Here is a 26,427-nt window from a genome sequence, read left to right on the forward strand (position 1 = left end):
TTTTAAAGATGTCTTTATTGGAGACTGAGCATCCTGAAATTTCTAGAACTGATTTTTAATTGGCAAAACTGTTCTTAATCAGACTTTTACTCCAAATTTTGAATAGAGCAGAACAAGTCAAGCCTGTTTGCAAAGGGGCTTTTTTCTTGACAGTATTCACCCAGTCTTTTAAGAGACTTCTCACCTTGTCACATGTTGGACTGTGGGCTTACAAAGCTACCAGGCAGATTGACTTTTCTCTATAGCATGACAGCCTCGTTTCTGGTATGACCAATCAGCTTTTTGTTGGCTTGATGGAGGGTGATTGGACACTACAAAGCAAGTACACATGCAGGATTTCAAATTGCCTCTTGAAAATGAGAGGTTAGTGACAATTTTCCCACTCGGGAACCTAAGGATTTCCCTTCTCCTTTCAGCTTCTTTTTGCCTGCTGCCTCCCAAAGTGGCCGAGGCTCAGAGGCATCTATGTGAGACTTGGTGGTTAGTGACTGCGACCTTTGGTACCTGTGGGAAAATTTGATCAAGTTTCAAAACTTGATAATCATACTTTTTGGAAAAAAAGGTGAGGAGACAGAAGCCACTTGTTTCTTCCATAGGCTTCTGTGCTTAGACCCAGGAAGCTCCCTTGGATGGCGATCTGTGTTTCTTGGACTTGTGGTCTGTACTGCTGAGCCCCTTGTTGATTGTATTATGGGCTGTTCTTTCAGTCATTGAGTCATTGGTTATGGGATATGGAGAGCATTCCTCAGTACATCTCAAGGGAGTACTTGACATAGACCTTGCCCCCAGGGAACTTTTTTTCTTATAGGATATCTATCCATCTTCTATCCATCTAAATGATCGGCACTGTCAGTAGAACTTTTCTGCAGTGATGAAAATATTCTCTATATTCTCTAATATGACAGCCGTTAGCTATATCAAATGTGACTGAGAGACTGAATTTTTAATTTTATTCAATTAATTGATATTTAAATAGCCTCATGTAGCTGGTTGGATAGCAAAGCTCTGAATTATCATCTACCCATCCTTGCATTCTACTATTAAGCATCTATAGTGGGGGTACTCTTCAGGCTATGTGGTATGGAGCAGAGAATGCTTGACTGAAATTGAGTTTCTGCACTCATCGTGTGGCCTTGAGAGCCTTCTTCTCACTGCATCTCAGTTTCCCTTTCTTGTAAATGAAGGACTGGCAGTCTGTAAGGGCTTTCTAGATATGTCATTCCACTGGTTCTGGCCCCTCGATGGGTGGTCTAGGACAGGGCATGTTTGTGGCAAACCAGTGCTCTGAGAAGGAATGTTGTCTCTGATAAACCCACTGCCAGGACCTGTTTGTAGAGCTGCTGGTCACGTTTAGGAGTTCCTTCTGGATGAGGGTCATGGGAGAGGGAGGTAAGATGAAATGATACTTTACTCTGGGAGACTGGTGAAGATGTGAAGGCACTGGGATGGTGATCCATTTCTTTATGCATCTAGAGGTTATAAGGATGCATTCAGTTGTCGGAAGAGAAAGAGGTTGGAAGAGGTGGCAGGATATGACTAGGTCTGGCATTTCATGAAGAACTGAGCCTGACTCTCAGGTTTCACTCATCCACTTGTCCTAGCACGTGTAGGAATTCAGGGATGTGACTTTGGTTATTTTGACAGAGTCCTCATCCCACATTGGGAACCGTGTTCCCTGAGTGGGATTGGAAACATAGCCACACAGTTAACCAGTGTCTAGTCCCATGTTTGCCCTGCAAACTGGTACCTGCCTAGATTTCAGGGTTCAATCAGCAGAGTTATGTCCTCACACCTGAAACACTAGAGGGGGTGAAGAACCTCATCAAAGTGGCTAAGTTGATATATCAAGTTGAACCTAGATCATCTGACTCCCAAGTCCGATGCTCTTTCTGCCACCCCATGGGGCCTAAGAGCTCTGTGAGTGGCATAGTCAAGAAGTTCTGGGAAAGGACAAGTCAGCAAAAGGTCCTCATCATTTAGCATACAAAAATGCCAAGAATAGAGAGCACAAGACATCAGGCTACAGGTGATGGATTCATTCTCACCATTGTACTATTGGAGGGAAGCTGCTGCCTGCCTCTCCCCAAGCCTCTGGGTGATCTTTTACCTTTTTTTCTGTGACCCTACCATGAAGCAGGGACAGGAACCTCACTCCCAACTCTAGGGGATTGGCAGTAACACAAGTTGGGAAGATTTCCAATGAGGAGGCTGCCTGCTTTCTTCTTCTGTGACACTTCACTGACTGGAAAGCATGGGACCACTTCTGGGCATTAAAAATCTCCTGATACTCATGCCTGGTCTGGGAAGTCTTCCTGGGGAAAGGGGACTGACAGAACAGGTCAGATCTTTTCTAGGGCCCTGCTTCTTTTTCTGGGGATTAACCCCAAAGAGCAAATTACAGAACTTGCAGATAAATTAAAAGAGAGACACAGATGAGTAGCATGGATATTAAGAGATCAAGGAGGCAGAGAACTGTAAAATCGAGACAAGAGGGAAAAGGTGGTTTGTTACAGATTTGAGTTTTGGATGTTTCTTCATATGGTCTTCACATAAATGTACAGCTTAAAATTTTTAGTATAATACATGTTCACTGAAAAATTTTGAAAGCTATAGAACAGTATGAAGAAGAAAATGAAATATCATCATAAGCTTCACAACCCGGAAATACAATCCATATTTGGGAACATACCAAATTGATATTTCTGAAGGTAAAAAAAAGTTGAGCCTCAGCAATTTCATATGATTTAACTTAGTGTTTGTAGAGTACATGTATCATTAGTATCCTATTTTTACTTTATGTATTATAACCATGCTTCCATGAAATTGTAAATTACTCAAAAATAAGAAATTTAATGGCTGATTGGTGTTCCATTTAGAGCCCTCCCAAGTTTATCTGACTAGTCCCCTTCTGTTGGACATTTATGCTGTTTGCAGTTTGGGACCATAGTTAAAAGTGCTGCTTGAAACCTCTTGTCCTCAGGTATTTGCCCTCATTTTTCCTTAGTTCCTTAGATGGGCATCCAGAGGGGAATCGAATTACTAGGTCATTGATTATATACAGAATTATCTATGAGTCATATTTCCAAGGTGCCTTCTGGAAAGGTTGCAGCCATGTTACTTGCACTGGCAGGGGTGTGGACAGAGAAGGGTAGTCTGGAATTCTTGCCTGCACTGAGGATTGTCGCCTTCTCAAAATCTTTGCATATTTGACAAATTTTAGAACATCTCATTGTTTAGTTTGCAGCTCCTTGATTACTAATTAGGTTGACTACTTTTTCTTATTTATTGCTGTTTCTCTTTTTGAAATGTGTATTTATATTCTTTGCCTGTTTTTCATGTGGGGATAGTATTAATCTTTTGTCAGTTTTGTTGCAAATATGTTTTCCAGCTTGTCATTTGCCTTCTAAGTTTTGTTTATACTCTGATGTATAGTTTAAAAATTTCCATAGACAAAAATCATAAATATTTTCCTTTTTTATTTTTTTCAGTGTTTTCATGTTTAGAGAGCTCTTTGTTATTCAGGGATCAGTTAAATAGTCACCCATGTTTTTTCCTAAGGTGTTTTTTAAATATGTCATTTTTAAGATTTGGTTTTCTAATCTGTCTAAAATTTATTGTGGTATATAGAGCGAAGTTATGAGAATTAACTTGATTTTTTTTTTCCAACTAGTCTGTTTTTCCAGTGCCATTTATTGAATAATTTGTCTTTTTTCCTTTGGTTTAGCTTCTTCTCTTATCATATATTAGGTTCTTAAATGTCAGATCTGTATTAGGTCTATGAATCAGGTGCCATTCATTTGTTTGTTAATTCTTGTGTCTGTGCCACCTTTTAATAATTGTAGTTTAAATATATATATATTTTAATATCTAGTACAGCAAACCCAACCCATTATTCGTCTTTTTTCAAAAACATATTTAATTATTTTTATCCATGTGCGTGCATGCTCAGTCACTCAGTTGTGTCTGACTCTTCACGACCTGTGGACTGTAGTCCACCAGGCTCCTCTGTCCATGGGATTCTTCAGGCAAGAATACTGGAATGGGTTGCCATTTCTTCCTTCAGGGGATCTTCCCAACCCAGGGATCAAACTCACATCTTCTGCATTGGCAGGTGTATTCTTTACCACCGAGCCACCTGAGAAGCCCTTTTTATCCACTTATTCCTCCAAATAGAAGCTTAGTTGAAAATCCCTTTGGTACATAATAAGTACTTAGAAATTCATTCCTCCTTGCCCCAGCATGTCTGCCTGACTTTATTACAATAAAGTAATTAAGCATATGTTAAAAAAATAAATTTATTCAACTGATATAATGTTTAGTTTTTAATCTAAAACCATGTTGATTTTATTTGAATTTTATTTTACTTGAATCTTTAATATCTTGCCTTCCTGAGATAAACTCTATTTGGATATATGGCAAATCTTTGAATGGCATTTAATGAAAAATTAAATTTCTTTTTACAGCTTCTTTGAAGTTCATTTTTTTCAGTCATGGGACAACACTATCTGTGATGAATTGTAGCCACTTTTTAATTTGCCATGGAATCACATCATGGAGTGAACAGCTGAATAACACAGCCGTCCTTAACTTTAAATACGTTTGATTTAAAATGTTGGTTGCAGATGCTGTCATAACCACAACCTAATTATTAAATGTTTTAAGTGCATGAATATTATTATATAAGGATCCTATAAATGAAAGATTAATATACAAAGGAAGGAACTTGCTCTTCTCAATTATTTCAAGAATAGATAAGAAAATTGGACAGTGAAAAATAGTTAAGAACCATTTAAATGAGTCAATCCCATTTTCCAGAGATAACCATTGTCTGCATGTGTGCATCTGGCTTTTATACTCATGTACCAGTGTATATACAATTAGGATAAGGTTGTACATGCTATTTTATAATCTGGCTTTCCCACTTAACCTTATACCATGACAATTCCTGTGGCATTAGTTATTCTTTTTTTTTTTTTTTGGCATTAATTATTCTTGTACAGTCATGTTTAATGGTTGCATAGAGTGGTTAGACCATGGATTGTTTTACCAGTCCCCTGTGGTTGAACATTTGGGTTTTGTGTATTTTTCCATAGTATGAAGCCATAATGAATGTCATTACTCCCTACTTTAATATGATTCTAGTACTTAGCATATAAGCTGTTTTCTGAGTATGTGTGTGTATTTGTCCATGGACAAGGCAGCCTCACAACTCCCTGGCCATGGTTAAGGGTTCCTTTTCTTTAAGAAGCTAGAAGAGAGCAAAGAAGATCTGGTTTCCCAGCCTCCTAGAGGTATTCTGCTTAGATTACTGGCAAAAAATTGTAAATATTGGAGAATAAATGAGAAAAGACTTTCAGAGCACCCAGAACAGAGAATTTTAGCAGCTTGGGGCCATTTATCCTACGTAGCAGGTAGACTGAAGATCCAACTCACCTGTATTTGTATTTGCCACTTCCCTGGCCTCCACACCTAGCTCTTTGACCTCTTTAGCCCTTTCTGTCTCTGTGAATTCTCCACTTAATGCCTTGACAACAATGTTCAAGGGCAACCAGGGAAAAGACCCACAGAGCAGGGACTCCCCTTAGGCCTCTTATTTCTCCCCGCAAGCTGCTGTGTCTCCTCACAGGGCTGTGAAGATTCTGCCTACAGGTAGATGTTAGGGCCATCTCATCTCAGACGGTGGCCTTGCTTTTGGGATGTGTTTTCAGTAGGGGTACTTTTCAGAAATGCCATCTGAATTAGTACACCTTTGTCTGGAACCCAGAGCAGTGGGGAAGAGGAGCTTGGGAAGAAAGGGCAAGGCTGGCTAGCTACAGGGTCCAGCACATAGAGATTAGTGTGGAAGGGGTGCCCAGGACCATAGCCCTCTGGACAGAGAAGGAGAAGGTGAGCACTCAGTCAGCAGCTGCTCTCTCACTGGGGATACTTTCTTTTGCATTTGATGAACCTGGCTTTGGGAGCAGGAGTGGTTGGAGTGCTTGCCAAATAGCAGAAATTAGGTAGGGGAAAGAAATGATAAAAATTCAGAGCAACTACACGGATAAATACGAGCAGCTTGGCTTATAGGTATGTAGTGGGAAGGTGGAGAGGCAGTTTTTAGTTGTTGTTTTCTGAATTTACTCTATTCACTTATTCATTAACTCATTTATTGACACAGTCAACACTTACTATGTACTAGGGCCCATGCTGGGACTAGGAGAGGAGGAAGATGAACAGGAAGGAGAGGAGGAGTATCATGGTGACCTACCATCAGCTATGTGTCTGGTACCTTCAAATAGATTTTCTCTTTTAATCATCACCACAGCCTGTAAGGTAGGTATTTTTAATCTCTGATGAATAAACAGGCCCAGAGATGTTAAGTAAGCTATCCAAGGGCACACAGCTAATAAGTGCTGGAGCTCAGAGTCAGACTTAGTTCTGTCTGAATCCAGAGCCTGTGCTTTACTTGGGGATGTGAGCTGCCTCTCCGGATGTGCTGCCCTTAGAGAGCTCACCATCTGGTACAAGATGATTTGATGAGCAAATAGTGGCCAGGCTTGTTCTGCTGTGGCTGCCTTACTGGGAACATCTGAGAGCCTCCTTCTCATCCTGCCATGATGCAGCCTCCGGGGGATCATGTTAAATATGTTTGCAGACTGTCAGCCCTAATCATGACCATAACCCCTGATGGTCTAGGAGTAGTCTTCAGTCAAGTTGTCATCACTTTGCTAGAAGTCAGGGAAATCTTCGATTAAGAAGGCATCCAGGGAAGGCACTACCTAGGCATTTACACAACTCATTTTGTGTTTTACCTCACTCATTCTGGCTTTCAGTAACTCTGTAATGAGAGAAAACCATCTCTGAAGCTTATCTTTGGAACCTAGGATCTGGCACTCAGCCTTCACATCCTACCATCTGCCTCAGATTCCTCTTATCCAAGCCAAGGAATCTAAATCATTTGTCTTCTCTAGTTACTTTCTCTTCTAGCCCAACAACTGTATTGAAGTGAAAGTGAAGTCACTCAGTCATGTCCGACTCTTTGCAACCCCACAGACTGTAGCCTACCAGGCTTCTTTGTCCATGGGATTTTCCAGGCAAGAGTACTGGCGTGGGCTGCCGTTTCCTTCTCCAGGGATCTTCCCAACCCAGGGATTGAACCCGGGTCTCCTGCATTGCAGACAGATGCTTTACCATCTGGGCCACCAGGGAAGCCTAACAACTGTATTGGGTCTCAGCTAAACCCTGGGGTTTAGTGGGCCATGAGTGAGACAGATGCTGGGTGATGGGGTTTACTGATTAGAACTCAAGACATATTGTAGGCTCTCATTTGACTTTTCTTTAGACCAGTGGTTCTCTACAATTTAGGGAGCCATTGACCCCTTTGGACATCTCATGAAAACTGGAATTAAACAATTCTCAGAAAAATGAACATGTATGGACATATATTCAATAAATTGCATGTATTTTCATGAGTTTCAAGGCCTTTCCCACCACATACATTTTTGATGCAAGGTTAAGAAGCCTGTTTCAGTCTGCTCCTGGAATGTGCAGCTTACTATGTCCTCTGGTGAGCAGAGTTGAAGGTTACCTAGGCAACCATTTGCAAGTACCCTCCCCTGCCCCAAGCTCCTTGATTTCCATATTCTGGAGAAGAATTCTAGCTTCGTGAGATATTTGGATTACTTTGATTTCCTATTTAACACATGACATGGTTAGTAGTAATTAGTAGTTTAGTTGCTAAGTTGTTCCGACTCTTGAGACCCCATGGACAGAGTAGCATGCCAGGCTCCTCTGTCCATGGGATTTACCAGGCAAAAATACTGGAGTGGGCTGCCATTTCCTTCTCTGGTGACATGGTTATGCTTCTTTCTAAAGAGATATCAGGCATCATGAGTCAGACTCTTCCTGATCCTGGTCATTTCCTAACTTACGTTGGCTCCTCATAATGCTAAATCTGTAAAGGAACTTTGTTGTTTATCTCTGGCAAACATTAACTGATCTCTCTGATACTGTGGAGAGGGTCTGGGTTGTAGGAGGGAAGCCACCATGTCTTAGCTGCTCTTCTCTATTCCCTGAAACCCACTAGAGAGACCTCAGTACTCGGTACTGTCCAATCCAGTCCTGGACCTTGCTGAGGTACCCATAACCTATTGCCTCTTCTCTAGTTACTGCTCCTTCACTTTTCAGACACTTTCTTATACCTTGAATTATATTAGCCCTTTGGGATTTTCTGAATGTTTGTCCCTTGTGTGTACCTCTACCATTATGCTTTTTACCTGATATTAAAATTACATGTTGACATGTCTGAGTCTCCCTTTAAACTGAAAGTCCCTTCAGGTCAGAAAATCTACATTTTTTTCATTTTACCCATAGTAACTGGGACTTTACCTGGCACATATAGATGCTCATTTGTACAGTGTTTAGATAATAGCTTAACGTAATAACTTAAGGAGAGATTTAAAAATTCCTTAAAACTCTAAGAGTCTTTCCGTGACCAACCCATCTATGTCAGTTTATTCAGAAACCAATACATAATATTGGGGGACATGAGTTCATGCTGTCTCATTTCCATGGGAGGGGTGTGTGTGTGTCTGTGTCATGTGATGTACGCAGACCTTTCTTTCCTCATTACTGCAATTATTTGAAAACAATCTCAAAATGACTCTTTCAGTTCTCTACAATAATGTATCCATGTCTATGCCCTTCAGTACTTGTTCATATTTGTTTATCTCTCTGATACCTCTTAACGTCGCTATCATCTCTGACTCTTTCTCATTTGGTTCATATTATCCTAAGGCAGGCTGGACAGCAGCCACTCTGAGTAGCAACTGTACAACTAGCTCAGGACCAAGGACAGCAGCATGCATGTCCTTAAAGTGGGAGAGGGGGCTTTAGTGTGCTAAAGTTTATTCAACAGTGTGACCTTTGGGTATGGCCTTTCTCACCTGTCAGGCTGCACTTGCAATTCTGCAAACCTGTGTTTTACTTTGGCCCTAGGTTTTCCATGTCTGTGTTGGACCTGTGTCCGGTCTTGTGCCCAATATGTCCCTCTGGCATTGCTTCACCGAGAGGCCATTTCATGTTTGGATGCCTGCTTGAGTGCTTCTATAATGACAGAGACCTAAGCTGACTTTTCTTCAAGTCAACAGTTTCATTTTTAACTAAAGTCGTAATATCCTGATTAATGTAAAATTAATTAAAATGTTGTTGATATGCACACTGGGGAAGAGGGAAAGACACTGAGAGTGCGGGTTCCAAGGAGTGAACCTTTTATATGTCTAAACCTCCACTGTACACAGCCTCTGCCTCTGAGTACCTGTAGAGCTCTCTCTAAACATAGTATGAAAGCAAATATGCTGCTCATGTGCAACAGCTTATTTATATCCATCTCTGGCTAATGTTCTGCATTACTTTGAGGACCCATCCAAGAGTAATGCTCAGTGTAACAAAAAGATGATAAATCTCCCACCATCACCACCATCTGTAAGGTATGAGCACTTTAAACAACCTGATCAGTTAGAAAAGACTCTGTTAAAAAAAAGTGATGAGCAGTATAATTTCTTCTGAAGTGGCCATTTTCTTGTGTCCAGAGTACATTAAATGATGGCAACTTTTCTGGGAAGGGAGGGAGGGAGAGTGAGTGAACCTGTGTATTGCAGCTGAGGTCTCAACTCAAGCTAATATTAAAGCTTGTGAAGAATAAACAGAAATGGTTTGCTCATTAGCTGGGCTCAGAGAGGTGTTACCTATATGTTTAAAGTGCTAATTATTAGTGATCTTTAAAGGAGCTAATTTAGTAATGGTAAGTGTTACACATTTCTGCTCTTCAGAAGTAGCCTATTAGCCAGGCCTTTATATCTAATATTGACTTTAGAAAGTTAACAGTCAAATGGGCCACAGTTAGAGTTTGTGTGAAGCATGAGAGAGAGAAAGATGGAGATGGGATTGAAGCAGGTACAAAGTGGGACCAGGAGAGGAAGAGGCACAGCTGCTATTAAGCACTTTTTGTGTAGAAGTCACTGTAGATGAATAAGATTCAGTTCCTGGGTCACTCATTAAGCACCAGCTGCATGCCATGCACTGGAGATATGGAGAAAAGCACCCAGTTCCTTCCCTCAAGAGCTTAAGAGTCTAGACAAAGATCTCAATTCAGGGGTGGAGATCTCATTGCAGTGGGGTGCCTGCCATGTGATGTAGAGAGAAGAGAAGCCGGGCCAGCCTGGGCTCAGGAAGGAGTTAGAGAAGGTACTGTGGGGAAGAGGCACACTTCACTATGAAGAAGGGCAGAAAGTGGTCATTGTGAGGAGTGACATTCAAATGCATGCCAGAGTTCAGAGAAGGTAGATCTTGCATCCCCTTGTGTAAAGACGGCTCAGTCTGGCCATCCTTGCCAGTTTCTGGCATAATGCTTCATCAGTTTGCTTGGAAAAGCTTAGTTTTAGTAATTACTGAGAGAGGAGCCCTTTTGTTTTTTGCACCACCACCACCGCCCCCCCCCACTTCTGCATTGAGATCAGGTGAACTGAGGCTTGTGAATATCCTTCTTTCAGAAGTTCTATGGCCTGGTGCTGTGGGGGTGAGAGCCTGCCACACTATCGCTGCTCTGTGGCTGCTGCTCAGGGGGTGGGAGGATGCTGCTGGCTGGTCTGATATTTGCAAGTGTCAGTGGTGAAGGACACTGCAGGGAGTCAGCCTGACTGGAGGCAATGGGTCCCCAGACTGCGGAGAGGCAATGAATCCCCACACCGTGCTGTGTGTCTGTTGCTGGCACAAAGCTGTTCCGTCTCTTTCTCAGCCAGATTTGTTCCTTCCATTCAGCTCTGCACGCACTTCCTGCCTCAGTGGCAGGTGTCTTAAGGAGAGTGCCAAGGAACATATTTATAGTCCCTGAAAGAGTTACCCACAGGCAGTTGCCTCAATAGCTCATTAGCGTCTGTAAAGATGAGACAAGACAATCACCTCCATCTGTGTGTGTGTTTCTAGCTCTTTATCTCTCTTACCCTTTCCCCTCTCATCCTTGTCTTGAATTAATATAGGAAAAGAGGAAGGAAAGAAAGGACAGTGAGGGGAATAAAGATCACCACTTCTTTGCACCAGTGGGTTCCCTCTCATCCCAGCTGCACTGACAGCTTCTTCTCCCAAGAGCTTTCCCCCAACTAGTCCCCACACAGAAGGAGCATGTCCTTAAGTCTCTTCCCTTTTTGAATCGTTCCATGTTGTGTCTTCATGGGGTCTTCCCCAAACCCCCAGCCTGGCAGGCTCACAGGAGGGACCTAGCAAGCAGACATTCCTCCTGCCTCTCTTGGAACCTAGGGAGAAAATATAGAGAGGCCAAGTTCCAGTGCCCCCCGCACCCCATCCAACCAGCCACCTCAGCAGGGGCTGTGTGTCCCATGCTACCCTGTCTCCCTGAAGACAGAACAGGATGTAACATGGAGGTTGGAGTCAGTGCCTGCTGGGTCCAACTCTATTCTGGAACTATAGCCTTTCTTTGAGACCAGCCAGATTCCACCAGCTCTGGTCCTTACTGTGGCACAGTCCAGCTCTCTGAGCTTCTGTAGGCATTTGCAGCCACATCTTTGCTGGAGGCCTTCTCAGAAGCCCAGCCTCTTGAGACTGATCCGGTTCAGAGTGAGATCACACAGCCCACCCTTTACCACCATGCCTTTCTAACCCTGGTTTTCTGTTCAGCCAGTAATCTCTCCATCTATAGCACACAGCTAGCTTGCCCCTTTCTCTCTGCCTTGGCATGTACTGCTTCCCATCAGAGCATTATTCTTTGGCCCCTCTCTTATTCAAAATCTGGTTCAAAGATCACCTCCTGGGGAACCATCCTGACAACTCACCACTGTTACTCTCTGTCTTCTTAGGACCTGTGTGTGCTCAGTTTCAGTTCAGTATTTCTTCAGCCTCTTTTGCATGACAGGCACTGTGCTGGGTGCTAGGGTAGAACACCAAGTAAGACATGGTCCCCACCCTTGGGGTATGGGGGTCAGTTAATGGGGGAACAGAATGAAAACAGAAATGCCTTTCAGGAGTGACAGAGTACAAGGTATAGTCAGGGACAGCTCAACTTGACAGGGGTGGTCAAAGAAACTGCCCAGAAGGAGTGATTCATTAGAGAAAGATTTAAGAGGTAGAATCAACAGTATTAAGTGACTGAATCGATATTTGCAATGGAGGGGAGTCTAGGATATGCCTCCAAGTTTCTGTTTGAGTAACTCAGTGGTTGATGGCAGCAGTAATCAGGGCAGAGGGGATGTGGGCCAGCCATGTTGGAGGCAAGATGGGAGGATCTTTATCAGGATCTCAAAATCTAAGTTTTCTTTTTGTACTGTGTCTGGTAGCTTTCTGGTGTCAGAGGAAATAGACATTAGGTATTAGGCAGAAAACTCTCAGAGGGCAAAAATTGGGTCTCCTCTCCTACGGAGCAAATTGCTGGGATGAGCACTGTGTTCTCCATAGACGTGAGGCCCCCTGGGGTGACAGCACCTCTCCTTCCTCTGTTTCTCGTCCAGTGTTGCCCCGTGTTCAGGACTGTGTACCCGTGGGTGGGAGTGCAGGTGTGGTAAACAGGCATAAGCCGCCTGGATGCTCTGTCCTCCAGCACTGTCTCAGAGATGGCATCGTGACGTGTAAATATGATCAGTGACAGTGTTTGTGGTACTCAGAACAGTTCCAGAAGGCAGAGGGCTCTGAGGCCTGGTGTACTGAGGAAGATTTGTTGTGAAATTAAAGCATTTGGTCCATGAGAAAGTGGTTTAAACTACCAAAGTTCTGAGCAGCTTGAACAAGTGTTATTCATAAATGTTCCTACCATCAAAAAATATGACATGGTCCAGTCTCAGTGCTCTGGAGGAGGATAGCCTTCCTGGATAGCCTTTTTATTCCAGAGCTGGATATGAGTTTTGGGTCACAGAGTGATGGCTGAATCTCTGGAATCCTGTGCAGGGGGTTGGTCATGAGCAGAAGCCCTAGATTAGATTTTAGAGGTTCTGTTTAGATTGAGCTAAAGGATGCTTTTGTCTATCTCTGACTCTGAGGCAACTCTGGAATAGAAAGACAAACTTTAGAGTATAGCATTTTCCTAAACATAATGTGTATTCCTCACCTGAGCTTCTTGTTAAAATACAGGCTCTGATTCTGTAGGTCTGGGGTAGGGCCTGGGATTCTGCATTTCTAGCAAGATTCTAGCTGGTAGGTGACGCTTGTTACTTTAAGTAGCAAGCAGTTAGGACTCATCCTTAAGAAGGCTTTCCTTTGGACTCCTTTGCATTCTGTACATATGTTATCCTGTCTCTGATAACAGCTCACTGTCTTATCTGCATGCCTACTTACCTCTGCCTGGAAGCCTCCTAGAAAGCAGGATCCATTTCTTACTTGTCAAAGTATTACCAAAGCTTAACATAAGGCCTCACACACAATAAGGTTCAAGAAATAATTAATAAAAGAATGACTCTGGGAATAGGAAATTGTCCAAATAGTGCCCAAACTAAGGTTTGGCCTAATGAGCTCCTGGAACTCCCAGCTCTAAGCCAAATCTCTTTTGTATGGCAGATCAGTCAGTCTTCCAGTGCCACAGTGATCAAGCCTCCCATTCTGGACACCATAGGGCTGGAGTGGAAAGAGGAGACGGAGACCTGAGCATTGGATAACTTGCTGCCTCAGTAGCTAAACAGGGTTCGGGTCCATTTGATGCAACATTAGAATACTTAACACAGTAACTTCTAAGTGCAAATTAAGGGAAAGTGACTGCAAACCAAAAGGAGATAAAGAGGAATCCATGGGTACCCTGGCAGCTTTCACCTCCAAATGTTCAACATTGGCTTGTTTGTTTCTTGTTGGAATCAGGATTGCTTCCTAAAGGAGGTTAGCCTAGATGTTGCCCCAACTCCCCTGAGAGACTCCCTGCTATCCCAGAGCTGCGGAACCACAGACAGGGCCTGTGACAGAGGGCCAGTCCTGCTCCTGTCACAGGGATCCACACAAAGGCTGGGAGCCAGATGAGGGTGATTGGCATCTTCTTGCATGGGAACAGTGACTAGGAAAATGTGAAGAGGAGCAGGCAGCAGCAATGTGAGCATAGCCCATTTGGAGTGAGGAGTAGGCAAGAGTGGGGCTTGGAGAAGACCCATGCTGGAGATCCTGGGGTGATGGCGGTGGTAATTTTTACTTCCCTAATAGATGCAGAGCATTTGAACGTTGCTAATTAACAGAACAGCAGGCTTGTAATTCTGACAGCAGCAGGACATGAATGGGGTGGGACTAGCACTGAACACCAGAGAAGTGTGTCTTTGTCCATAAGATAAAACACAGCATTCATGTTGGGTCAGGTCCATGAGGGAGCCCCCGGGTTCTTTCTTTTCCTGCAGTAACTGCAACAGCCCAGGGGCTTTTATTTCTTCCCAGGCTTTCTTTAGAGGTAGCAAGGGGCGTGGGGTTTATAGTCTGTTAGTGCCATCAAATATACCTTTATATCAGAGAGAGAATTTGCCATTCAGGCCTGCCTCCTTCAAAGTGTGATGCCCCCGGAAGTTCTCCCGTCACTAGTCTCTCATTTTGGTAACTTGGCTGTCTGCAAAATGGTGTGATGTGCCCTGAGTATTCCAAACTCTAAATTGATTCCTGGGGAAGAATGGACTGGAAGGCCAAGGTAGAGTTGTTCTATTTTCCTCAAGTGCACTGAATCATGTCAGGAAATTGGTTCTTTCAAAGCATACTGATCTGATAATCTGAGGATCTCAAAGACCAATAAATATGAGGAAACGGTTTAAAAAGTCTCAGAATACTAGAGCTGAGTGGTACCCTGGAGATCATCTGCTCAGATCACTAGCATTTGGTGTGATGGATGAGGCCACTGACCTTGTGCAAGTCACTTTAGGAAAGGTTAACATTTCATTCATATATTTATTTTGTCATCAAATATTTATTGAACATTTACTATGAGTCTGTGCAGACATATACCTAGTAGTGAAAACATGTTGCTATTTCATTGGTTCTGTTTGAGTTAGTGTTCAATGAAGTTCTCCTTTCTTACAAATTATGTATGACAACTGGTTTCACAAGGGCCATGGGGTTATTGATACATAGGACCTTTAGCCAGTGCAAATAGGTTTTCTGTGCAAGGTCACCAACTTCTGAGCTGCTAGACTAATTAGCTTAGCTCTATTTGGCTTTACATAATACACACATTGTTGAAATTTATTTGTAATTCAATTTCTGGCAAATAAGAAGCTAATTCAAACCACTAAGGCAACTTTTATTTAAAGAGACCCTGGAGCACATCCTTTTATAATGTGAAAAATGTTGCTGTTGGAAATGATTATCCTTTAGTTAGGGATTTTGTAAACCTGGACCCTTTAGGTTTTCTTAGGTTGGACACACAACCTAGGAGATAGCTCAGCTGTGATCTGAACTGGCCTGGGAAGAGAAAGGACCCCCAACCCCCTGCCAGGAATCATAGACCAGCCCAACCCAAAATAGTGACATTTACTTGGAGCAATAACTGCAAGCTGCCTGGACAAGCTGCTCCTCTTCTCTCAGGTCTTGGAGTCTGGAGTGGAGAAGGAGGAGGTGGGGCTTGATGAGTGGGATCTGCAGAATGGAATTCCAGGCGCTCTCTCTCTGTCTCTCCACAGGTTGGAGGTGGCAGGATGGGTAACCTTTTGCTTCTGATATAGCATTTTCTTCCTTAATTGTCTGGGAACTGTGTGGAAACTAGAGCCATCTTGTATACTTTACTGGGCTTCCCTTGTGGCTCAGCTGGTAAAGAATCTGCCTGCAGTGTGGGAGACCTTTTACCCCTGGGTTTGATCCCTGGGTTGAGAAGATCCCTTGGAGAAGGAAAAGGCTACAGCAACTTTCACTTTCTCTATACTTTAACATGGTAGGAGCAGGAGAGGAACAACAGTGGAAAAAAATAGGACAAGAGTTTAGGAGACAAGAGGGTTATGTGGATTGTTGTTATACAGTAGTATCTCATTAGTTTGGGTCTTGCTGTTTTTGAACTTGTAAAGAATCTGGAAGGACACAGAACTGAAGTTTAAATTTTCTTATTAAATTTTTTTTTCTAGAAATTAATAGTGTATGTAGTGATGTCAAGGAGAGTGTTTTAAAACTGATGTATAGAAAGATGTATTCTATATATGAAAATAAAACTTTTGATGCAGATATATCATTCTATGCACCTAACTCATGTGTTAAAGATGATCTCTGTCTAGCTGGTAAAGTCTAATAGGCTCTTCCTTGCCCAGGAAACTGAAGCTTATTCTTATTGCATCATGGTGAAAAATTATCTATGTATCCATTTGTAATTTTTTACAATAATTTATGTTGGTCCTTGGAGAAGGCAATGGCAATCCACTCCAGTATTCTTGCCTGGAGAATCCCTGGGACGGAGGAGCCTGATAGGCTGCAGTCCATGAGGTCGCGAAGAGTTGGACACGACTGAGGAACTTCACTTTCACTTTTCACTTTCATGCACTGGAGAAGGAAGTGGCAACCCACTCAAGTGTTCTTGCCTGGAGAATCCCAGGGACGGAGGAGCCTGGTGGGCTGCCGTCTCTGGGGTCACACAGAGTCGGACACGACTAAAGCAACTTAGCAGCAGCAGCAGCAGCAAGTTGATCCTCATTACTTTCTACTGGTGAGGTTTAATAGCTTTCCTTTGTTGGAAGATAAAGTCAGAGCATAAAGATCAGTAGAAACAAAGATAGAAAGTACAAAAAGTTCTATATTTAGAACTTTCTTTTTATGGTGTTATTTTTTTTTTTTTTCCTCTATTGCCCACAGTCTTCTCAAAGTGAGCCTTGCAGCTGGTTACTTCAGCATCAGCTGCTCTGGGTCAGCTTGTAAAGAGAAGCAACTGATGAGCAAAAAGCATCACTGTCTACATTTAGTGAAAAATGAAAATGAAGAAATAGATGGAAGGGTCAGAGATCCTTTGTAAATTTGTCTTGGGCTAGTATATGACCTCTTACCATGGACACTGGCATTCTGGGGCTGCTTCTCCTCTTTGGTTGAGTGTGCAACTGTCTTATTTCCCTTCCCTCGGCAGTGACCTTAGTCCTGGGGTGTTGCCAAAATTCCCAACAATTTTGAATGCTTGAAATAGTCAGTGTTTAGAAATTGAGACGCCTTGAGCAAGACCATCCTGCTCAGCATGTTTCTCCCCTTTGTAGGTTATCAGGTTGGGAGCACAAGGGAGAAAGCCAAGTGGAGAAAAGCACTTGAAGAGGTGTCCGTGGTCTCTAGCTCTGTCCCACTGAGCCCACACAGGGCTGCCTTTCTTCTGGGGTCCCTCTGTGCCATGTTCCTGGAGGTGGTACACAGCAGAAATTCCATTTACAGCTTGCAGGGCTCTGAGTGTGGGCTGGCTCTCCCTGAGAGTCCTCTGGGGTACTCAGGATAAATGACAAGGGGCGGTGAGATGGCCTGGAGTTTGTATGTGTGCATGTATAAGCTGAGTCCTCCCTTCCCACACATCTCACACCAGGCTGGGTTATCCTTTGCTTCCTGAGGCTGCTGTTTCTCCAGGCACATTGTTATTTTCTATTCTGTGTGAGCCCCAGGCCTCTGCCTCCAGACTCCTAACAGGATCTCAACTGGACCCCAGAAATGACTTTCCACCTGAGAAATGAGATTTAGGCAGAGAGTGAGTTGTTGAAGAAGGGAGTGCATTTGCTTCCCGTGGAACTGACATTGCTCATCAGTTGTTCATTGTGGACTGATGACAGTGACGCTGAAGGGAAGGGAGAAGAGGTGGAAAATGGTATTGCACTCGACTTTGCTTCTCACTTGGGAATTTTCACTTTTTCCATCTGTAAAATGAAGACTAGCAGTTGCTATGGCACATAGAGAAAAAAGCAAAAGGAATTGTTTAGGGCATTGTGGTCCATCTTGATGTTAACTTGGCCTGTTGAACAGATATTTACTGAATGTCTAGTGTGTAACATTCACTGTATACCAGCTACTGTGCTAGCACTGGAAGTACAAAAACGATTTCCAAAAAGCCCCCATCTTCAGGTTCACAGCAATGGGACTGTAGTTTTGCTTCCAGGACATGGTACTTTGTGTATATTTTGGCCGGGTGACTTGCACTGTCCTCTTCTTGAAAAGGACCCAGAGGGGCATACTCTTGGTTATCCCTGTGGACTGGCATCATGTCAAAGTGTCCTTTCTGTTGTGGAGCCTCTCCTACTCTTGGGCTAGGCTGTGGGCCCTAAACAAAGCATCATTTTCTGCCCCATGAGGGGATTGAAAAGCTAAGGGGGAACCCAGGGATTCAATCTTTTGACCCCTTTCACTCTGATTCCTTCTGTTTTGTTCTCTGACAGGCTCTTTTCGGAATGATGGTTTGAAAGCTTCTGATGTCCTTCCCATCCTAAAGGAAAAAGTGGCCTTCGTGTCTGGTGAGTGTCTATGCAAGTTTCCTCTGTTACAGACCTAGAGAAGTTTGTGTCTGTGTGTGTTGTGAATGTGTGCAGGCACGCACTTCTTTGTGTGCTAATGAGAAAGAGGTGGGGGTGTAGGTGATGGTCAAAGTAGCTGCTCCTCTCTGCAGAGGCAGGCAGAAAAGGAAAAGAGCACTTTGGTCCCCACTGACTGTTCTGGAGGACATTAACAACCAAAGGTGGGTCTGTCATGCACCCACGCACATCCACCTCACCTTGTGCTACTCTTCCAGGCCTGTCAGGCCTGTGGGAGCTGCTGAGGCCCCTCTGAGAGATGCAAGGGTCTGTCCCCTTCACACCTTCCACAGGTTTTATTTAGGTTTGTCTCTGAGTGGGTCAAGGACAAGAGATGTAAATTTTTTTTCTGGCTCTTTCTTATCTCTTCTTCTAGCAAAGGGAACTCAAGTGAGTATTTGTATCTATTTTTTGTTTTTCTGAATAATATTCATTTCTGACTTTTATCTATAGCATATCTTGTGCACCCAGTCCTTTTATTTTTTTTTTTATTTTTTATTTATTTTTTTTAAATTTTTTTATTAGTTGGAGGCTAATTACTTCACAACATTTCAGTGGGTTTTGTCATACATTGATATGAATCAGCCATAGATTTACACTTATTCCCCATCCCGGTCCCCCCTCCCATCTCCCTCTCCACCCGATTCCTCTGGGTCTTCCCAGTGTACCAGGCCCGAGCACTTGTCTCATGCATCCCACCTGGGCTGGTGATCTGTTTCACCATAGATAGTATACATGCTGTTCTTTTGAAACATCCCACCCTCACCTTCTCCCACAGAGTTCAAAAGTCTGTTTTGTATTTCTGTGTCTCTTTTTCTGTTTTGCATATAGGGTTATCGTTACCATCTTTCTAAATTCCATATATATCACCCAGTCCTTTTAATGTCTAATTCAGGGATCAACAAACTATAGCCTGTGTTTTGCTGCAGGCCAGGCACTTGTTTTCGCAAATAAAGTTTTATTGGAACATAGCCCATGCGCATTCATTTAGTAGTGTGGTAGCTTCTTCTTGCCACAAACCTGGTGGCTTACAACAATAGACATGTATTCACCCACAGTTATGGAGGCCAAAAGTCCAAAATCAGTTTCCTGGACTGAAATCAAGATGTGAGCAGGGCTGTGCTCCCTCCAGAGGTTCTGGGGGAGAATTTGATTCTTGCCTCTTTTAGCTTCTAGGGGCTGCCAGCATCCCTTGGCCTGTGGCCATGTCACTCCCATCTCTGCCTCCCTGGTGGTATAGCCTTCTGCTTTTCTATTTGTGTCAGATCCTTCTGCCTCACAGTAAGGATACCTGTGAACTGCACTTGGGGCTCACTCAGGCAACCCAGGATAATCTTCCCATTTCTAGAGCCCTAACAATCACTATCTATAGAAACTCTTTTTCCAAATAAGGTAACATTTACAGGTTCCAATGATTAGGGCTTGATATGCTTGGGGGCCATTATACCAGTGTTGCCAATGGTTGCCTTGTTGCTGTAATAGCAGAGTTGAGTAGTTCTACCAGAGACCAGATGGCCACAGGCCTAAAATATTTACTGTCTGACCCTTTAAGAAAAAGTCTGGTAACTGCCAATGTAATTGAAACTGAACTATGAGGTATACCAGCATCACTATGGGTGCCAGTTCTAGGCCATCAATATAGGCCTCCTGGCTCAGAGTCTCTAGCAGGGGCTGGGGGAATGGCAGTGTGAGTAGCCAGGGATCACATTAAAAAAAAAATACACCCAAGTACTTAAGCTTCATGGATTGAACTTTTGTTTCTGGATGATTCTGGCTGTCTACAAGGAGTGACAATGGAATCACAGGGAAAGAGCCAGCACAGGCCTTCCGTGCAGGGGCTCACTCCATAGGCACTGCTGGGTGCATTGATGGGTGACAGCCAAAATGGAGAGAAGGTATCTCCCACCTGACCAGAGGGGAGACTGATAACTCAAGAGTGTAGAGATGGGAAGTGAAGGCAGAGTATGTGATGGGAGTAGTCAAGCCTTTGTAAGTACTAAGTGCATTCTATATTATTAGTAGTACTAGTAGCAGTAGTAGTGGTATCCTGGTGGCTTCGACGGTAAAGAATCCGCCTGCAATGTGGGAGACCTGGGTTTGATCACTAGGTTGGGAAGATCCCCTGGAGAAGGGCATGGCAACCCACTCCAGTATTCTTACCTGGGTAATTCCCATGGGCAGAGGGACCCGGCAGGCTACTGCAGGTTATAGTCTGTGGGGTCGCAAAGAGTCAGACACGACTGAGCGATTAAGCACAGCAATATAGTGGTAATAATAGTATAGTGTCTTGCTACTGTTTTTGCTGTTAGAGAGAGTGGCTGGGAAGCTGCCTTTCTCCATTAGCGTTAGGCACTGGTATATCTTATTAGGTAATGAGCCCCTGTCACTGAAGAAGCTGAAGCTCAGGCTGGATCCTTGACTCGATCACGTGGCAGTGAGTTCAGTATAGGTGGAGACAGAAGACCGCCTCTGAAGCATTCATGGACTTGGATCTGAGTGCTCATTGAGCATTTTGGGAAGACCTTGTGTAGAAGTCTTAGGGCTGCTGGGCAGCACCAGGGCTCTGACCTCTACTGCTGTCCATCATCTGGGCTCCCAGGACATGGCCCACAATCTCTAGGGAGCCAGAGCATTTCTCTTCCTCTTCTTTGATGCCTTGAGCCTGTTTAACCAGGTGTCCTACCTCTCCCCAGGTGTCCTGCTCATTCTTCCATTCTCTTATGCCTGATGCTCCCTCTAACTGCAGTGCCTTCCCCGTACCTTTGAGCTGTTGCTCTGCTTCCCAAGTCAGTTCCCACTTTGCCTCCTCTTGGAGACCATCCTGGCTTTAATGCGTACCCTCTGAGCACCATCCTGTTGCACAGCAGTTCAGGGCATATGAATGCAGACATGTTACAGTCTGACACTGGGACCCTTGCTTGATTGTTTGTGGCTTATTTTTTCGCATATGAATTCCATTAGAGCCCTGGAGCAGGGCCCAGCCAGCCCTAGAAAAGAGCTTTCCAAGTGTCAGGAGGTGTCCTCAGGGTGTACAGAGCAGCAATGTGCCAGAAAGATGGTCAGTCAAGTGAGAGGCAGGTAGCTGCTTCGCAGAGCAGGACCAAGGGGGCCAGTGGGCAATTCATGCCCATGTGTCCATGTGGGGCACCCTTTCCCCTGGCAACCACAAGTCTGTTCTCTATGTGGGGTAAGTCTTATTCATTTGCAAGTGGTGCCAGGAACTTTGGGGCTTAGGGAGTGTTATCCTTCTGTGCCTGGTAAGGACACTGGCACTGAGGGTGCCAGGGAGATGACTGGCTGCAGCTATAAAAAAAACCCAAACAAAAAACAAACCAAAAAAGGCGCTTGTACCCTAAGCTTTTAGAAGACCAAACACAAAAATAAAAATAAAGAAACCCTGAATTAAGTAATGCAGTGTAGCAGATCCATATCTCTCTGAGCAGAAGCCCTGCAGGAAGTGCTAAGCAGAGAAACCAAGTGCTGGTTAAGCCCCCTCCCCTGCTGGTGCCCTGGTGTGGCCAAGGCGAGGGGAAGCTGTGCTACCATGGGAACGTGCATTTGGAATAATCCAGGGCCCACCAGTGTGTGGGCGAGTGCACGTGTGTGCAACAGAATCTGCGACTGTGCTCGGGCAGCCTGCGTCATTCCAGCCCCGCCGCATCCTGCTCTGTGTTCTCAGCCGTGGGCTCTCCCTCTGCTCTCTCTCCAGCTTCCTTCATGTGCTTCTGCCTCCCACTTTCAGCACCCATTGTCCCTTCTCTCCAGCCTCCCCTCTCTCCAGACCCCTTTCACCCTGTTCTCTGTGTGTGCTCACGCCCTCATCTGGCTCCTCGTGATGTCCCTCTTTGCCACCTTATCAACCATCACCATCGTGCCCATTGTTCTCAGAGGAACTCCCCACTGCTGTGGCACCACCATTTATACTCTGGACCCATGTTGCAAAGCATGTTCTATAGAACAACAGGTACATGAAATGATCCTCAAAAAAGAAAAAAAGGACTTACTCTCAAGTAAACTTGGGTAATGCTGCCTGTTGTAGTCACCTTCTTGGAGACTGTCCATTCAAAACATGAAAGCATTTCCCAAAATACAAATAACACATTCTCTTAAAAATACCCTGTGTATCCATCAGCATCTTGCAGAACTATAGTTGTATGGGCCAAACTTTTGGTATGATTCCCTAGAGGTGTTTTTCTTGTCCTCCTCCAAAATTACCCTAATCTACTTGTCCCCACTGCAGACTGGTTCCCCCTGAAAAATATGAGTGCCATCTTCCTCCACCTCAATCAGCAAAGCCTTAACTTTCCTTGCCTTTGAACTTGCCTCCTACCTAGCCCTGTCCTGCCCTGCTTTTGTGGAAGGAGACCAGTGCCTTTTCTAGCACATCAAACCACTCCCTCCCTATTTATCCTCTATATTCCCATCCTCTATTCCCAGCACCAAAGCCTCAATTAACTGGCAAACAGCAGGTGTTGGATAAGTAAGGGGATGGTGCTGCTGAAGATCCTGCCACCATCTCTATCATCTTTTCAAAACTTTGCTCTTTTTGTCACCACTGTCTGGAGCCCACTCCATAATGCACCTTGACTTTAGCAAAGGGTTCTCATTCTTTGTCTCTACTTAGTGCCCTCTGGAACCTCAGCACTCATGTTAATTATTAGTCAAATCCTACAGCTTCATGTGCTGGAGAGAGAGCAAGGCTCCTCAGTCTCCTTGGCTCTGAAGTCTTCCACCTCCTTACTGTAGCTGTGCACATTCAAGACCTTGACCTTGATATGTCTGTCTGTAGCCTTAGCTTCTTACCCATGACCACTTCTGGTGTTCCCCATCAGTTGGGGAGGTTTGGATATCAGGTAAATAAAACATATGCTGTTCCCTTTTCTTTGAGAACTCACAGAGAAGCAGGCCCTTTTTCTTCCTCCCCAAGTTGTCCCCACTTAATCTATGCATTAGCTCTGTTCTGCCTTTGCTCAGGTTACAGCCTAGCATGGACACCATGAGCTTCAACAGAGCTCTCATTCAAGCCAGGTACCCTGCCACCTACCCTTAAACCTACATCATACCCAGTTCTGCTGTCCATTCTCTAGGAACACTCTCCAAAGATGGTCCATCCTCCTTTTTCCCAGTACCTCAAGCCTACTCTGACCTTCAACACTATTTTACCTGGAGAAAGTGGCAGGCTGAACTCTTTGTCTTTCTAACTTATGTCTGTTTTTTCCCTCATCTTTGAGGCTACCACAGACAAAAGGGCAGGGCCTCCCTCTTGTATCTGTCCTGAAGCCTTGATCCATCCCTTGTCTCCATTCTTTGCAGCACAGATTCTCTTCCTTTATGCCTGTTCCTCCTTTTCTTCCTACAATCTTGCAAGTTCATCTTCCTTCTGAAAAATACCTGGCTTGGTCCTGCTGCCCCCTCTGGTCTCCATATCCATTCATTTTTCCTGGAGGGAAGGGATTCCACTCCCCTGGGTCGTCTCCCCCACCCTCCCCACCCCCCGTCCCCCGCCACCACTCACCACCATCTGGAACCTTCTGCAGCCAAGATTATGAAACTGTTGTCTCCCAGGAAAGATCTGGCTTCTGCTCAGGAGGGACAATGCCCACATCCTTCCAAGCCTCTTAGGTAGTCTTTGCCATCACACCAACCTTGGCTCCCCATGTTCCCTTAGCTCTACTCTTAAACCATCCACAGAAGGACAGTGAGAAAGGCAATAGCTGCAGTTAAAACCACCCAAGAGTGAAAATCTTTCAGGTGAGGTCAACACTGGGGGGGAAGGTTGATAGTGAGGGAGAACCTCCTAGCTTTGAGGAAACTTTCCACTTGATCCCGTTACTTCCTTTTCCCCCTGTAAAGGCAGTTGGGAGAGGGAGATCATTTCCAAGGTAGATGAGATGAGATGAGATTGGTCATCCATATACAGAGCCCAGAGCTTGTGGTTTTTAAGGTTTGGAGTTGGGGGTCAGGATCCAACTCTGTGGTATGTGTACACAAATATGGCTGGGTGGGGGCTGCAGGGAGGGGATGGTGGTGGTGAAGTATTTTTTTCTTCAGGGCCAAATCCCTCAGTGGCCATGATCTTGTTTGACCTTCTCCTTGCAACCTTCTTATTTCTTCCTGAGGAGTATCCTGCAATGAGTTGGACTTTGTTTGCTGAGACTCCCTCTGTCTTGTGATTTCTGGACCCCACAATCAGAGGGAAATATTATTCATGAACTCATACTTGAGTGGGGTCCTGGGAGGCTTGGAAAGTACCCTTCTTCAAGGCGCTGACCTTTAAGCTTGTTTTCCAGTACTGGTGGTGGCCTTGCCAGCCCTTCCTCCCTCTTGCACTAGATCCCGTTGTGGACCTGCTCTGGGGGTGTCAGGTGGCAGCCTGAGATCATGACAGAGTTTTCTTTGTGAAATAGCCAGTGCCTGTAAGGACACAGTTACTACACCTTAGCTTTGTCCTTATTTAACCTTCTTGAGAAACTTGGTCCTGCTTCCTAATCATAGCATCCACTAATAAATAAATTTTTAATCACAGAATAAATCATGAGTAGAAAGTTTGGAAAATAGAGGAAAGAAAAAGCAACCATGTAAAACCCCAGCATCCTAATAGCAAACAATGATCATCATCGTGGTTACTCCTCTCCGCTTTTTTTTTTAAAACCAGATGTTTAGAAGACATTTGTAATCATAGTGTGTACATATGCATTTGCAGTGATTAAGACCTTGAGCATCCTATTTCCAATGAAGATTCATGGGCTCCTCCAGCAGGAGTGACAGGTGGCACTTAGGCAGGCAGGCAGGCAGGGGTGGATCCTTGGCTGTGTAGACCACACTTAGGTCTTTTCTATGAATCTAAAAACCTCCTAGAAATGATGTCCCAGCTGGATGCTTTAAGGGCTTCTCACCATGGTATTCAGTTAACCCTGAGCACTCTGCTCATAGAGGTCTGCAAAGAGAAGTAAACTGGAGGTTGAATTTCCAAAGACCATAGCACTTTCATTGGCTTGTTTTCTCAGTAAGAGAAAACATTATCATTATCATCTCCTCCTTCATTATCATCTCCTATTTGTAGAGTTTCAAAGTGCTTCGCCATGTGCCATCTTATCAAGTCTTACAGCAGCCCTGTAATGTAGTCATTATTTTCATCTGCATTTTGCAGATGAGGCAACAGAGATGTCAAAAGACTTGCCCAAAGTCATGAGTCTAAACTCCATGCCCTTGCCCAAGGCAGTGACCAGATTTCTCTGGGCACCATCTTTCTGCCTGTTTTATCTAGCACTCAGGCGAATTCTTTTTCCTCTGTGGCACAGTTTCCAGCTAGTTTTTCTTAAACACCCTTCCCTTCTTCTCTGCAGGGGGCCGTGATAAACGAGGTGGACCCATCCTGACCTTCCCTGCTCGGAGCAATCATGACAGAATAAGACAGGAAGACCTGCGGAAACTGGTGACCTATCTGGCCAGCGTGCCAAGGTAAGGTGAATGTCCTGCCGGGAGAGAGGGGGAAGCTGGCCTGATGCAAGTGAGCTGGAGTGAGCCTCCATCCCTGCCAGGGGCCTGGCTGTTTCTGCCCTTGGAATGGATTCTAATTAGTTCTGTTACGTCAATACCTATTGTTCACCTCATTCCCATCATTCCCATTGTTACTGCTGGGATTCATATGAACAAAATGTAAGCTGGATGCTGGGAACCAGGGGCAGAGGTGAAGGTCCCAGGCTTAGAGGACCAGGACAGGCCCTGGAACAGGTGACAGTGTGGCCTGGGGAACAGGGACGGGAAGCCATTCTTTGCCTTGGGGAAATGGAAATTCTGGCCGATTCCACTCTGGCTTGTGTAATGGATGTTTTCTAAAACCTCTGGCTTTTGAATATGTTTGTGGCTTTTAGAGTTTAGGGCAAATAGCTCCACTTGTATCATTCAAGAGGCAGCCTTCAGCTCAATCTAGGTCATGCATTTTCAATGGGGGCAATATTGCCTCCAAGGGGGATGCGAA

General features: G+C 44.3%; 1 protein-coding gene across 15 annotated transcripts in view; it reads left to right on the top strand.

The window, feature by feature from the left end:
• The window catches only part of KALRN (kalirin RhoGEF kinase), a 671,401-nt gene that overhangs the window by 175,381 nt on the left and 469,593 nt on the right, over window positions 1–26,427 (top strand). For all 15 annotated transcript variants that reach the window (XM_043473179.1, XM_043473181.1, XM_043473183.1 and 12 more), the window contains exons 2-3: window positions 18,315–18,389; window positions 25,793–25,907. In XM_043473179.1, coding sequence (XP_043329114.1) covers window positions 18,315–18,389; window positions 25,793–25,907 — 190 coding nt within the window. The remainder of the gene's footprint in view (window positions 1–18,314; window positions 18,390–25,792; window positions 25,908–26,427) is intronic.

This window comes from Cervus canadensis, chromosome 7, assembly GCF_019320065.1.
Source record: "Cervus canadensis isolate Bull #8, Minnesota chromosome 7, ASM1932006v1, whole genome shotgun sequence".
NCBI classification, from domain to species: domain Eukaryota; kingdom Metazoa; phylum Chordata; class Mammalia; order Artiodactyla; family Cervidae; genus Cervus; species Cervus canadensis.